General features: G+C 37.2%; 1 protein-coding gene across 11 annotated transcripts in view; it reads left to right on the top strand.

Moving 5' to 3' along the window:
• Positions 1–16,011, top strand: part of PDE4D (phosphodiesterase 4D) — a gene marked incomplete at its 5' end in the record, with an annotated part of 636,111 nt that overhangs the window by 498,034 nt on the left and 122,066 nt on the right. For all 11 annotated transcript variants that reach the window (XR_014319338.1, XR_014319339.1, XR_014319340.1 and 8 more), the window contains one exon: positions 10,187–10,378. Coding sequence is in view for 6 of the 11 variants with exons in the window: in XM_082783123.1 (XP_082639249.1) it covers positions 10,187–10,378 (192 nt within the window). The remainder of the gene's footprint in view (positions 1–10,186; positions 10,379–16,011) is intronic.

Here is a 16,011-nt window from a genome sequence, read left to right as displayed (position 1 = left end):
ATCGATGATCTGGACGAGGGCATCGAGTGCACCCTCAGTAAGTTCGCAGATGACACCAAGTTAGGTGCGTGTGTCGATCTGCTTGAGGGTAGGAAAGCTCTGCAGGAGGATCTGGATAGGCTGTACCGATGGGCTGAGGTCAACTGCATGAAGTTCAACAAGGCCAAGTGCCGGGTCCTGCACCTGGGGCGCAATAACCCCAAGCAGAGCTACAGGCTGGGAGAGGAATGGTTGGAAAGCTGCCAGGCAGAGAAGGACCTGGGAGTGATGGTGGATAGTCGGCTGAATATGAGCCAGCAGTGTGCTCAGGTGGCCAAGAAGGCCAACGGCATCCTGGCTTGTATCAGGAACAGTGTGGCCAGCAGGGCTAGGGAGGTGATCGTCCCCCTGTACTCAGCTCTGGTGAGGCCGCACCTCGAGTACTGTGTTCAGTTTTGGGCCCCTCGCTACAAGAAGGACATCGAGGTGCTTGAGCGGGTGCAGAGAAGGGCGACGAAGCTGGTGAGGGGCCTGGAGAACAAGTCCTACGAGGAGCGGCTGAGGGAGCTGGGCTTCTTCAGCCTGGAGAAGAGGAGGCTCAGGGGTGACCTTATCGCTCTTTTTAGGTACCTCAAGGGAGGCTGTAGCGAGGTGGGGTTTGGCCTGTTCTCCCACGTGCCTGGTGACAGGACGAGGGGGAATGGGCTTAAGTTGAGCCAGGGGAGTTTTAGGTTAGATGCTAGTAAGAACTTCTTCACTGAAAGGGTTGTGAGGCACTGGAACAGGCTGCCCAGGGAAGTGGTGGAGTCACCATCCCTGGAAGTCTTCAAAAGACGTTTAGATGTAGAGCTTAGGGATATGGTTTAGTGGAGGGCTGTTAGCATTAGGTTGGAGGTTGGACTCGATGACCTTGAGGTCTCTTCCAACCTAGAAAATTCGTTGATTCTGTGATTCTGTGAAATCTATGAAGATGTCCACAGAATCAGAAACAAAAATAAATAAGAAAAATGCAGACACTTGGCTTAGTTCTATATAAATTCCATATCTCTGCTGAAAAATGTGAGTAACTAAATCATCTTACAAATCAGGTTCCAGATTTTTTTAGTATAAAATATATATATTAATTAAAAAAAAAAAAAAAAAGAAAGAAAATTTCAGCATTACCGGATCTAATTTAGTAAGGAACAAGGGTAAAAAGAAAACAGAGCCATATAATTCAGCCTATCAGGTAGCCCTCTTAAGTAATGTTATTATGTATTTGAAATAAACTAATATCACATTAAAATAATATAATAAAAATTAAGAAAAATAAGCCAAAAATGATCCATTATTGTAAATTACAATTTGTTTTGGACTAGTAATGAGAATTACCTTTCTGTTGTATTAGGTGAATTTTCTCAAGGTCTGTTGTCAGCATTTAAAAGCCTAAATCACATACAATATGAGCATATACACTCAAGATATTGCAGCCTTGGCATCCTTCCACATCAAACTCCTGACCTTTTTGTTTCTCTTTAAAGGTTGTTGCTTGTATGTGGCAAAGCTGTGACCAGGATTTCCAAGTCCAAATCACGAAGTGGACCTTGATACATTTAATAGGATTCTAGGGAAGTAGCATCCACTAACAATTTAGCAAATTTGGTAAACTTAATAAACAATGCAAAAAACAACCGTACACACAAATATTCCATACCACAAACAAATAGCCAGTATGTAAAGAACATAAATGGAAAGGATTTCAAAGAAACGTTTAAAAAAAAAAAAAAGCAACATGCAAAATCATTAGAGGTCTGAAGATCTTAATACTTTTGGAATTTAAGCCATTTAAGCCAAAAAATTAGAGGAGCTTTACAGCAGTGTGAGAAAAAGATTGTTGCTTGTCGATAAAATTACATCTCCTTTGCATAGAACTTTCATTGGTATAGATAATCTAGAGCAACACTGGGAGACACTTTCTTGACCTAAAGAGACAACAGCGGTTTCTTATCCAGCTCTCCACTCTGTTCTGAAGAAGGCCTTGTACTCTTGTGGTTGTCTATGTGTGCATGTTGTACTGGTAAAGCAAATCATCTAACCTATGGGAAGGCTACAGTGTGTGTGTGTATTTATATATATATATACACACATATATACTAAAATCAAATGGGCTGTTCCCTTCTATTTGGTCCTTTCTGTCCATAGCCCTCATCCATTCTCTGGAAGAGACATTTTTTGAGCACAGATTAACTTGAGCTCAGTTGTTCTAAAGACTTAGTAATTATGAGCCGGGTGATGCTGAAGGAAGTGACCTTTTGTCACAAAGGTTGTACTTTCCTCTCCTTTGGAACCTCTGTCTGTAGGGTATTCTCTAGGAACTGAGAAGAGTGAGGAACAACTGCAACATCTTTCTCCAGTCATCTTCTGTCTAGGGCACTCTTTTCCAGAGATCCCTGACACAAAGCACAGGGTACATTTAACTGTGACCTCACTGAGTGTTTATTGTCATTGTGGCTCTACATTAAGGTTTTCTGAAAGTTTTTTTCAGGAAGTTTTCAGATTCTTGGTAGTGTTAGCCCTGTGGAAAATTTGTATCTATTTCCTGGGTTCATTGTGCTTTCAGCAATACTGCAGGATATTGACTTAAATATTATACTTCTGAGGAACTGCCTCTTCTAACGTGTACTTCTTTTATCACACAACTAACTGAGGAAAAACGTAAAAGCAATTTGGCTTATTCTCATAATGACATCTGACTGAATTCACTGAAATGGGGCTGAGCACTTCCAGTGCATTGGATTTGGCTTTGCTGGCAGCTTCCTGCTTCTCAACCATAACATTACATCCATGTTTATATTCCAGATTTTCCTGAAAGAAAGACTTTCCACTAATATCTTAGGGGAGCTGCATTTTAGGATTAGTCAGTAAGCTTAATGGATGGTTTTCATGTTCTGATAAATTGCTAGATCAATATTTTGAAATACTCTGAGATTTCATTCCAATGCATTTAAATTAGAGAAAAGTAATAACAACTGGAAATGCATTAAATACATGCTATATTCTCACACCCAGTGCAGGCTGGTTTTGTATCCCAGTGTCCAAATTTGGCTCAGAAAGTAGAGCTGCAGAAAAAGAAGTGGGGATGACTGGATGGATCAAAACTCAACCCAGAAAGAAAAAGATTTTTTTGAGCACTTCTTGAAGAAATTAGGTGAAGTGATTTTTTTAAAACGTGTTTGAAGGCACTTTAATATGTACAGCCTGGAGAAAAGGTAAATATGAGCAGACATAAATAAGGAATGGTTTAAGTGAACAGTGATTGTAGACTGTAAATTAAACAATGACAATTATAAAGAGGAAAAACATCAGTCCTGCTGATACTGCACTTCTAGGATTAAGTAGAAAGATAATTTTTTTTTGCTTTCATTATTTCAGATTATGCTGAAAGAACTGTGATTCTTCAATATACTCTGCAAATTTCCTAATTTAGACCTTGGCCACCAGAAGCCTTGGGGAAAACTGTTAATGTGTTGGTGGTCTTTTTTTACTATCTATAAAGCAGGGAAATGGTCCTAGTAGGACTACTATATAGAAAAAAAAATACCTAGCAACTTAAAACAAGTTTAAGCCTAAAGAATTCCCCAAATATCTTGGAAATTATGTTACATATTGTTTCTCCCACATCTTTTACTTTGCATTTTTATTATGCTGCAATAAGACGAGTATTTCAGCTTCAAAGAAACATCAAACAGCAAATGTGTGTAACAGTATCTAGAATCTGGGATTTGTTTCTATATGTCACATTAGTAGGACGATATTTACTTGCGATAGCCAAGTTCAGAGAGTAAAGATTGCTGGGTAAGGAGTAGTCATCCCTGAGGAAAGAATAAAATAAATCATAAAGAGTCCTAGTGTGGCTGAGTAGAAGCAAATTGATTTAATAAGTGCAACAAAGCCTTTAAAGACTCGTGTGCCAAATATGCAGAGCACTGGCATATAATTAAGAATAATGATGTGACTTTATGAGAAGTAAGCCTTGAATTCAGTATCACAACACCATTCTAAGCAAAGTCCCCCCAGATAAGGAATAGTCATCACAGGAAACTCCTTGGTTTGAAACTTCATAACAGAACATAAAACAGTTTCTTTAGAGAGCTTGGCTACATTTCCTATGTCTCTTTTGCTAGAAAATCGTGAGATGGAAACTCAAACAGATAGGGAGTTCCTTTACTAGCATGTTTGAGTAGACTAATACTTATAAATCTTTTTGCTTCAGTGCATTTTTTGTCCAACATGTGTTCTATCAGCCTTTTCTCTGGGCTTTTAATATTAGCATTAAGCCTTGTTACACTCTAAAATTAATTTCCCAAAACAAATATGCCAAGAGAAAAAGCCAAGTTCTGCTACTGAAAGGAAATTTCATGAAGTGATACATTTTATTCTTTTGCTTGCAGTCTTGATACTGGAAAATCTATCCACAGCGTATCTAAAAATGGAGTTAATCATAGGGCTCACTTGCTGAATCACTTAACTGGAAATCCAAAGCCACAAGGAGGTAGTTGGCTTCAATTCTCAAATCTACAGTGGTAAAAGAAAATTCAGATGTTGATCATATGTTCCATTTATATAATTTGCTTATAACTCACTAACCATATATGCAAGTGACAAAGGTAAAAGTTTTTGTTAACATTGCTACAAAGAAAATAAAAATATGAGTTAGATCATATATAATATATATTTGTTTCCATCAACTGTGGAGTGGTGATACAATATTTCTTCTAAACTGTCAGCATAAATATTTCTCTCCCTTCCCTCACCCTCCCACCCCCCAGCCCTTTCCTCAAGTCTCTAGTTTGAACTAGGTGTGGGGGAGGAGAGAGAAAGAAAAGTAGGAAGTGAAAAACAAATACAGTATCTCCTGCACCACTGTCAGACAGGAAATGTTTTGAAAAGTCCTGGACGGAGAATTAATATAAGAAATGAACTTCAGACCTGCCATTCAGTTACATAAGTACACTGATTTATTTATTTATTTATTTATTTATTTATTTATTTTTTCTTCTGATACTGCAAGTAAGCTTGTTAAACATCTACAGTCTAGCTGGAGCCTATGTCAGGGGATAACAACTGACAACTTGTCTGTTTTGGATGAAGAAAAGACCACATTTTCTTCATTATTAAATTCTGGATAACTATGTCTAGTGACAAAGGAGACACTCCAGTTAGCTGTTGTCTCAATTTAATGCTTAGTTTATCAATAAGAAATAAAAAGGCCCAAGAGAAATCATAAAGACATAATCTAAGTGTTTTTCCAGTCTAATTAATTAATGTAAAATGTGTCTAAAATCAGTATTTATCCAAGAAATAATAATATTAGTTAGGTGTATTAACAAATCTTTGGACAGACAGTTAATTCAATTAACAGTAAATGTATTTTGTCTATAAGCTAAAGCAGAATTTAACTTCCTAAAATACATAAATGAAAATTCAGTTCTTAACAGATAATCTCTGTTCCAGAAGAAGGGCCTTATGTCTTTGACTTCATTTATTCCTTGCACTGTCTTTTCTGACTGAGAGCTGTAAAGTTAATATAATAGAATCAGTGCCTACCTTACCCTAAATGCTTTCTAATGATAATATTCCAAGAATCTTTGTGCATTTTTTTAAGAATTGGGTCAGAGTAGTTGGCATGATTTCCACAGTAGCTGAAATAGTCTGTCCTGATAAAATAAACTATAACCAATGCAAAATAAATCCATCACATCTAAGAACAAAAGTTTAAACTGACCTGCTTTGATTTGGAACACATAGATCTCCAGGATACACAATAACTAACGTATACAAGGTCTAAGAACACACTCTGCCTGTCACATCCTGTCTTACAGAGCCTTTCCCCTCCCAGGGATTTTGTACTGAACTACCCTAAAAAAGGGTTCACTGTGGGCTTTCTCTGCCACTGTTCATTGTGAGGGCTGTCCAGGTGAGGTGTCTCAGCTGGCGTCTCTGCCAGGTTTTCTCAGCCCAAAGAATAATCCAAGTTACAAAATAGGGTTCTGCATTTGAGTGGATCATCTGATCCCCCCCTTTCTCTGATATCTGCAGGCTGCCATGTGTGTGCCTCTGGCCTGAGGCAGAAGCTGTTAATAACTTGTTCTTTTCTTGGAGATGTAAAGAAAGATTTATTACCTTGCTTTTGCTTGAAGTGAGACTGCCCAAAGGCAGTTACTACAGGGCAGTTTTTCTGTGATAGCTTCAGTGATTTATAGCTTCTATGCATTTGTTCTGGTGGTGGGATTGTGCTTCCAAGTGAAAATACAGGACAGGGCATTTGGGAACTGAGGAAATTGAGATGGGTAGGTAGGTCACTGAGCAGGTCGGTGTTTGGAGAAATTGCTTTGCACCAGAACAATAGACTCCTGTGTCAGGAGAAGAAGAAACTTTATTTCTTCATGTCTTGCTTGGCCCTATCATGTTTAAAGATGGCTTTGAAAGATAAGATGTCCCTAGATCAATTATTTTGGATCCCATTTCTTTCCCTCTCAATAGTTTCCAAGGCAGGAGAGGCTGAAGGTAGATAGAGACTTAATTAGGAGTACAATTTTTATTTTTACAAAGCCTTGTAAATTCTTCATTTTGGGGTAGAATTTGTTTTGTTCTCTCCTTTACCATTGCTAACGTCTCTGCAAAAGTACAAACAATAAAAACAGAACTGCAGTAAAAATATTAAATTGCTAAGCTCTCAGTAATAAGGAAGATCAATCAATATGAAGATTTTTCTATGCATCCTCAATTACGAGCTCTTGTGCATATTCATGATGATGCTATTACTTCTTATGTAGCTATAAGCAATATTTTGTACACAGATCTTCTCCTTTTTTCCTTTTAGCAACCTTGAAGAGAATAGCAGGGAGTCTTTTAAGGACTTGAAAGGAAGTCCACAGAGGGTTTATTTCACCATGTAAGGAAACTGTGCAGTTGCTAACACTGAAGTAGTGCTTATCTAGGATAAGATATCTAGGATTCTGAACCTTTCCAACCCAAAGATTCCCAGTACTGCCTGAAGCAAATCATCAGTAATTTCCCTAAAGGTTGCTTATGATGTTACAACTTCTTTTCCTTTTGGGAGCACAGGGAAAATTAGCAATGAATGCTTACAAGTTGCTCAAGAGAGTTCACCACCTCTGTACATAGCCTGGATAATGCACAGTGGGCAAGACGTGCAAGCACAATGAATACCCAAAAAAGGAAAAAAAAGACTAATCTTTCATCTCATGTCATGTTTGCTATCACTGAACACTGAATAAGGGAGACTTAAGGGATAAACAGTATCCAGTATGTCAAAAAATATTTTTGTGGAAATGCACAAACAAGAGCTGCTGAATCAGCACTGACTTTTCATATCTTTGGTATCTCTGGAGTTGCAGTAAAGCTCTTTGAATGTAGAAGTTTCTGTGATGTATTCTGTGCCAGATGCTCCTGTCAGGGGGAAAAAAAAAAAAAAAAAAAAAAAAAAAAGAAACAGCTCAGCTTTACATATGTCATACAAAGTGCCTGAAGCTGGCTGCAGATCAGCAGCACAAACACCTGTCTTTAAATGGGCACTTTCTGCCTGTTAAAAGGTGGCAAAACTTCTGGCACCTTCATTAACAACTTCCATGCTCCTTCTTCCTTTAAAGGGAGCCTCCTCCACCAAAAGTGCAAGGAGACCGATGAGCATGCTAGAGAGAGAATAACTTTTGGGTTGTCACTGACAATGCACTTATTTTTTAATTCACAGCATATTCTCACTGCAATTTCAAAAATTTAAAAATGCAGAAAGATAAATATGAAACAGCCACAGCTGACTTCGCAATTTCTGCCCAGGCAAACTAGAGTCTGTCCATTTTTTACCTTAAACTTTTTTTTTTTTTTTTAAGTTGCATGTGTGCAGAAAGAAAAATCATTTGTGTAACTTCAATTCCCCATTCTGATTCTCTCTTCATTTGATGCAACATGATCAGCAGCTCCATTTCTTGCAACGACTCGTGATTCAGCCAAAGTAACATTTGATTTTCAGTGTACTAAAACATCCTATATCTAAAAGCAATCTAAATATTTCATTTAGATTTCTGTAACCTTTTATGTCTGAAAGTTTTAGCACATCGCAGTAAGTAAAAGCTCAACAAGACACTTTACTGTAGCATTTGAGAAACTTGTTATACAAACATGTTTGTAGTACACACATGCTGTATTCACATTCCATCTTTTGCTGTAGTACTGAACATTTTTTTGATAGTTATTATGAACATTATAGATATATGAACATTCTTGATAGGTATTTAAATAAATTACATTTTGGATGAGTGATATAAGCCAGATCCTAGCTGGTATATCTGAATCCATTTCTTTACTTTTGACACCCATCTAGTGGACACAATACAGTATCACAGGATAAAGTTCCTACCAAAGTAGCTATGTGGAAGTCTTGCACATGCTGTTACCTGGTGGTGCAAGCCACAGAGCCTCTCAACATCTCTCAAAATCTCTGTGATTTTATCTAATAGACTTCTAAATTTTATTATGGTCAGTATTTTATGACCTGACAGTGAAGTCATTCATGGAAGTCTGTCTTGGTGTTTGACTAAGAGAAATAAGATTGCTAATAGAATATTCATATGTGCACAAACCCAAGTGAGGAGAATAGAAGCTCTATGTTCCTTTACTCCAGGAGAAAAAGAGACTTTACTGCTGCTGACTCTGCAGCCTCAGTTAGGTGGCAGATGGAAGCAAGAAGCAAGCTAGTATAGAGTAGCTGTGACACTGCTGTACCAGGCTGAAGTCTAACCAATGGCTGACATGTACTGTCATTAGACATAGATGAAAATGGTGTGTGTCCTTCATATGAACACTGTTTTCAAAAGATCTATTTTAGTTGCATTTTTTATAAACACATACTAACACTTCTTGATACTTAAAAAGTCATGTGATAGATCCTCTGTTCATCCCCCATTCCTATGTGCTCTAGCAGTATTATTTGAGTTCCTGTTAGTACGGTTAGTAGTTATAAACCAAGGTCTTATACACACCTTTTCTCCTATGATGTAAAACTAAAATTGATCATCAGTTTTAGAGACTCAAACAGCCAGGAAAAAACAAAAGTTCTCTTCCACTTCTGGCTGGGTAGAACACCCTATCAGATGCAGACATAAATTTGCTAATCCACACATTTGTGACCTCTAGATGGCATACCGCAACATCTGCAATCCAGAAGCTGAACCACGTGCTCCAAAAGGACTTCATACAGTACCAGACACAGAGATCAGGCTGCTAAGCAACACAGGTTGCCATGAGCACATCATCCAGACTACTCACCCTGCACTGGTTTCTAATTGATTGCAGAGTCCCACTCAAGGTCTTTGTACTATTTTCAAAGCCCTTTTCAGAACTGTCACAGACTATGTGAAAGAGCATCTTTCTCTCTCTCTTTCATTTCCCCAATACCTATCTCCCTTCAGCCCCTCATGACAGCAGTACTCCCTAGGAATGGTAAAATTGTTTACCACTTGTGCTACCAAACACCACAACTAGAAGTGCTGGATCAAAACTGTAAAGTCCAAAGACATAAGACAAAACTGGCCAAAAATGTCCACTATGTTTGGCAGTGGGTGTAGAGGTCATTTTTTTTCAATCCAGTTGGAAAATAGGAGCTCCCACTAATGTATACAAACATGCCAAAGAACGTGCATACAAAATAATCCCACTCCAGTGCTTGGTTTATTGAGAAAAGCCAAAATACCTTCTTGAAGTGTTCAAGTACTCTAGATGGGTACTCTATAACAGATGAGCACTGTGCTGCATTCCAGTGGGAGTCAAGGTAATGAGGGTTCGGCTCAGGAGAAATGGTGCATGGGGAATAAAATAATGCATCATCATGTTTCTTCGGGTGTAAAGCTTATGAGTTCTCAGCATGCAAAGAAGCATATATCTTTCTATATTCCTAATAGCGGTTTGCATTTTTTTTCTTCTACCAAATTTATATTCCTTCAGACTTACTCTTTTTGGTTATAAGAAATTGTAAAGTTTATTTCTTGTGTGCCTTGGTTTTGCCTTAGCAGTGGAACTGGGCAGGTCATGATTTCCCCATAATTATATAGAAGCAAATGCCTAGTGATGACTGCCATGAGCTGACTATTCATTATTTTCAAAACTCCTGTGTCAATGGCATAAATCTTTTTGTCCTTTCTTTTTGCAGTTTCGATGTAGACAATGGTACATCGTCAGGACGAAGTCCCTTGGATCCCATGACAAGTCCTGGATCAGGGCTAATTCTTCAGGCAAATTTTGTCCACAGTCAACGGAGGGAGTCTTTCCTTTACCGGTCAGACAGCGACTATGACCTTTCTCCAAAGTCCATGTCTAGGAACTCCTCCATTGCTAGTGATATGTAAGTACATTATAAAATACTTTTAACACATTTTGTGCTATCATGGGGTTAATGACTTTGCAATCACAAGAAATACCTATAAAAATCAAAGAGAATAATCACCCATGTTAAAAAATGGGTAATTGTTTATTTCTTTATTTATGCTTGTATTTGTTTCTGTGGTTTTGTGAAAATAAGGATATCATGGGTTTCATGTTTTTATACACTGTATTAACTTTGATAGAATATTAGAAAAAATCAATACTGATGTATCAAAACACTAAAGAGAACTCAGATTTCTTGGTTGTCATGATCTTTTCAATGCAAGCAATACAAACTCAATTTCTGCCTCTTAATATTTGTAAGAAAAAGATTCAATTTATTTGTAATAGGTGCTTTTTGGTGTTTAAAGAAAAGATTTACCACAAGATTGGGCGGATGGCTTGGGTTGGAAGAGACCTTAAAGATCACCCAGTTACAACCCCCCTGCTATTGGCAGGGACACCTCACCAGACCAGGTTGCCCAAAGACACATCTAGCCTGGCCTTGAGCACCTTCAGGGATGGGGCATCCACAGCTTCTCTGGGCAGCCCGTGCCAGTGGCTCACCACGGTTCTTCCTTATATCTAATGTAAACCTACCCTCTTTTAGTTTAAAACCTATCCCCACTGTACTCCCTGAAAAAGAGTTCTTCTGAATATTTCCTGTATAATTTGAGATTCCTATTCTCACATATCACTTTTAGAAGTATTAATTAGTCTATCTAATTATAACTTACTTCCCATGTAAGTGTCAAGGTGAGTAAAACTCATGCCTTTACAGATACTTTAAGGTTCATACATCAGTTAATCCCAGAAAAACACCAGTCCCTCTTGCCTTTTTGTAAAGAAAAAAGCGTTTCCTTTGTAAATGGAGACCTTCATCCAGTAAATCTTCTGACATAGAACCTGTCTTCTAAATGTACAAAGGCAAGCTTTTAGTGTGGCACCCTTGTAGGGAAACATTTAGAAACATTTTTATGATCAAGGGCCAATCCAGGTCGGTGCATTGCTTAGATGCGTCATTTCAATTAAGAATTCAATTAGTGCTCCATCCTTGAACCTGTAATCCACTTCTGTATTTCCTAGAATTCTGGGTAATATTTCAGTACATGGCAATAAATTGTATAAAAAAATAATTATGGAAACAATGAGCACACTTTCTTCCTTGGATATTTCTATGTATTCTTTCTGTCAAAAATTTCTCATAACAAATCTGCATATAAAGTTTATTTGACCGCACATCTGGATAGATTTTAATACATGTAGTCTCCTGTCACAGAACTGTTTTGTTAAGGTCAATACTCCTGCAATGTTTTAGGATTGGACTGTATTAGGAAATGTAGAATGCTAGTGGTTTTGACCATATAATGTTAATCTAGTATCAGTAAGCCTCATAATAATGAATTTGATTATAGCACAGAAATGAACTACAAGGAAACCAAGGAATTAAAGGGAAAACAAACAAACAAACAAACAAACAAAAGGAGAAAATAGTGAAGAATATATACAAAAAAAAAAAATCTCTTTATATATGAGTTCAAGGAGATACAGGATGTGCATGGAAAGGAAGCCTAGTGAAGGTTCTTAAAATAAAGAAACCACTTTAGTTCAGGAGTTTCCTAAACAAGGTAGACGCTGAAAGATTTGTCAGCGTCTGTTTGTCCACAAGAACATTTAGATCACTCACAAACTGTTCTATTTCTGTTTTGCATCTATATGCATATTTAATTCTAAGTATTGTACGTTTCTTATGCATGAGCAACATATATTACAAAACATACACAAAATTAAGGCACATAAGAGTTTAACCTTGAATCCTCTGATTTTTTTAGTGCTTGAGTTACCAACCTCAATATTTCACTTTATAAAGCAAACTAGAAAATGAAATGCATGCATCTTATATGTGGAATGAATATTACAAATATTTCTGGTGTTTCTAGTACTCACAAATAGTGTGCTCAGAGTAGTACATTCCACTTCAGATGAAACAAAACCAAAACTTCAAGATTTGTCAAACATGGAGTGTCATGGTTAATGACAGCCAGTGGATGGCAGTGCTAAAGCACTGAATTCTTTATTCTACCATTATTGTTTGCATTGCTGCAGCAGCTCTGAGCTGCAGCCAAGGGACGGAACCCAGCTGTGCGCAGCTCTTTGAAACCTCAAGGCAAAATGCTGTCCTCTGCCACAAATGACCTAAAAGCAAAGCAAAAGATGATAACCAGGAGACTAATACAGTCAGATAGTATCCTCAGGAAAAGGAACAGAGTGAATCTCTGTGTCCAAGGTAGTAAACCTCACATAGCAACCAGAGAGAGTTCATTCAATGAGTTGAGATGGAAAGTAACAGAAACAGGACCTGAAAAGAGAAAAGTGGAGAGTTTTTAAATCAGATAGACTACAACAGACTACAACATACTGTAAAGTATGAAGAGTTTCCTCAGATTAGAGGAGGAAAAGAACAAAAGGCAGGATGAGTGCAAGGCAACTCAGATAGAAGGTTAATGGGCCAAAACAGTGGGTGCATTTAAAGCTTTTCAGGAGGCAGAAAAAGCAGCAGTATAGTAGGAAATGGAAAAACAAATCAAAAGGAGTAGGAGTCTGTAATATTTTTTCAATTAACCCTTGGAACAAATATCTTAAACCTAGAGAAAGAAATCTTAGAACATGAAGATGACATGAGAAGATTAGTAAAAGCCATTCAAGGTTGTAAAATGTAAAGTCAATGTGGTTTAGACAGGGAGATACCAGGTCTAAGGCAGAAGAGCACAGATGCGTTGTGAAGCCTGACTATGGGATTTGTAGCAGGGAGACAAGGATATGCAATATCAAGAAAAGTGACCATATGAGTGAGTCAATATAAGGAATTACAGGGTAATATCCACGACGAGAGACTGGAAAACAAGTTTAAAGGGAAGGAGAATAAAGAATGGAAAATAAAATTTGAAAGCTCCTAACTGCAAGGCTACAGCACAGAGAAAAAAGAGAACAGCAGCAGCAAGCTAAAAGATGAGAGCAATCATTAATGTTGTATTGAAATGATTGTCTCATGACATCTGAAGACATTATTGAAACAGAGAGCTATGAATGTGGATATCTTGCAGTGGCACCCTGATTACTTGATACTCACCTGATAAACTGCTTTTGCTACTCAGAACTTGCAAATATAAACAGAGGAGGCAATGGTTAACCCTTTTTATGCTTCTCTTGGTAAGGGATCACTGCCTTGATTAACACTGCATGTGATCTAATTTATAAAGAATCTCCATTTTAACAAAACCCAGGTCTCTAATGTGATGAAAATAAATAAATAAAATGATTATCCAGTGAAATCATTAGCATTGCTGTAAACTTGAGAAAGAAAGCAACAAGCAGTCCACTGACTAGAGCAGAGCTCATGTTTTAACCACACTTCAAAGTGAAAAAAGTAGTGTTCATAGTTCCCTACTGAAGAAGCAGACCAGAGTGTAGCAGATGAGACCAGAGTACCAAGACACTCTTAGTGTGGAAGAGTGCTTGAGTTCCCTAATGTTTCCTGAATGCATCTAGGAGAAAAGGTATTTTCCAATAAGCACTCAAGTCTGCCTTTTACTATTTCCACAAGGCCACTGAATACAGTCCAACATCCTAGCCTTTCAAGGACTTGGCCAGTTGAACCTCACTTAGTGAAAAATAGCTGTTGTGGGGAGTTTTGGAGGATCCTGTAGAGAGGCTCAGCACTGTTTCCTTCAGGTAAAATATCAACGTAAACTCTAACTTGCATAATTACACAAAACTTGCAAATTTCTGTTCATCCTTGCTTTCAACTTCAAAACACCCAAACATGGTCACAAAACATAATCTGTAGAGAATGGCAGGGTCATTGACCAGGTGATCTGCTAAATGGCCAAATGGCCAACATTCCATCCATTTCCCAAGCAGTCCAGCCTACTGCTCTTCAGCCAGTACCATCTGTAGATAACAGCATTCCTCTGCTGATAAAATAAATATCAAGAAGACACAATTTACTTAGGGATTTGTTTTCCCTGTAACAAGAATATAATACTGCCTCCTCATAAAGGACATGCTGCTCTGTTAGATTCTATTGGTAAACCTTTGCTATATGTCTCCAAAAATTTAATTACATATATACATATATCCTCTCTTTGAATAAGAAAACCTGATTCTGGACTACTTTGGAACACAGAGAGCATGTGTTGTCTGATAAACATGACATACAAAGATTTGGGTCTGTTTAGCCAGGGTGGATTATCCCTTTCTTCAGTAGCTAGAGAAATAGTTGTGGGATTTTAAATTCTGTGGGGGTATTTTTTCCAGAATGAAGACAAAATAATCTGTAATTTTACAAAGAATAAAGATTAGCAGAGTTATTCTGGCTGCAAAAATATATCTTAAATAAAGGGAAATTCCAGGATAGGGTGTTCCCGTATTTGTCAGTGACTGGCAGGTCTGGTCCTGACCTGAAGCTGCAAACGGTTTGAAATATCCCTTTAACCGACACATGGAACAATTGAGGTATACTTGCACACACGTTTCCCAGTTCTTGACAGTTAGTTCAGTTTTTAAAACTTGCATTGTATTCCATCTGGATCAGATCAGATGTGTAAAGGGAAAGTACTTACAAATATTGGCAGACAAACATGGCAAACCTGGATGGTTACTGAGGTTCACCCAAGGTTTTAATATGGCAACAGAATCATGAAATGAAGATATATGTTTTCATCCTGAACAGGAAGCCAAATTACTAGTGATACAGCTTATTCTTCTGTTTCTGAGCCAGGAATGCTTGGATTTATTAATATAATACTGTGAGTATAAATCCAAAATTAGGGAGAAAGATACCCTTTTCCCTGAAAAGTGATCTACATAAAGTTCTGACAAAGAGACTAGCAAAGCAGAAGAAACACACAGGTAATGATCAGATTAATTGTACCTCCATTTAACAAATGAGAAATAATTGTCTTTCCAGATAGATTGCTGTTGAAATGTCTTATGGTTTCTCTGTTTATCTTTTTTTTTTTTTTTCTTTTTCTTTTCTTTTTCTTTTCTTTTCTTTTCTTTTTTTCTTCTTTTTCTTTTTCTTTTCCTTTTCTTTTTCTTTTATTACAAATCAGCTATGATGAAGTACTCTCAATTTAATTTAAGCTTACAAACAATTTTAATGAAAAAATGTAGTATGTTGTTTGAGACATTTATTTATCTGTGCAAAGAAAAGCATTTAGTTGGCTGTAGGAAAAACAGGCCAATATTTTGCTTCATTGGGTTTGTTTCCTTGTCTTAAGAACTTTTAAACTGAATAAATTAGGTTGCAGTTTAAATTAAGTAATTAATACTTATAATCTTTTTTTTAATTTTTTTTTAACAACTATCAAAAATATTTTGAAAAAAAGACCACTGTGTCCTTTCTAGTTGCTAGAACATTTTACAAATGTGATACAAACTGAAGAATGTAGTAATGTCCAATTTTCTTAAACTGAAGTAAGTTTGAATCATAGAATCATAGAATATCCTGAGTTGGAAGGGACCCATAATGATCATCGATTCCAAGTCCTGGAAGTACACTGGAACACCCAAAAATAAAACCTTATGTCTGAGAGCATTGTCCAAAAATCT

Source organism: Aythya marila (assembly GCF_965140915.1).
Source record: "Aythya marila genome assembly, chromosome: Z".
NCBI lineage: Eukaryota > Metazoa > Chordata > Aves > Anseriformes > Anatidae > Aythya > Aythya marila.
Note: the sequence above shows the minus strand (reverse complement) of the source record. Positions and strands in the feature narration are given on the sequence as shown.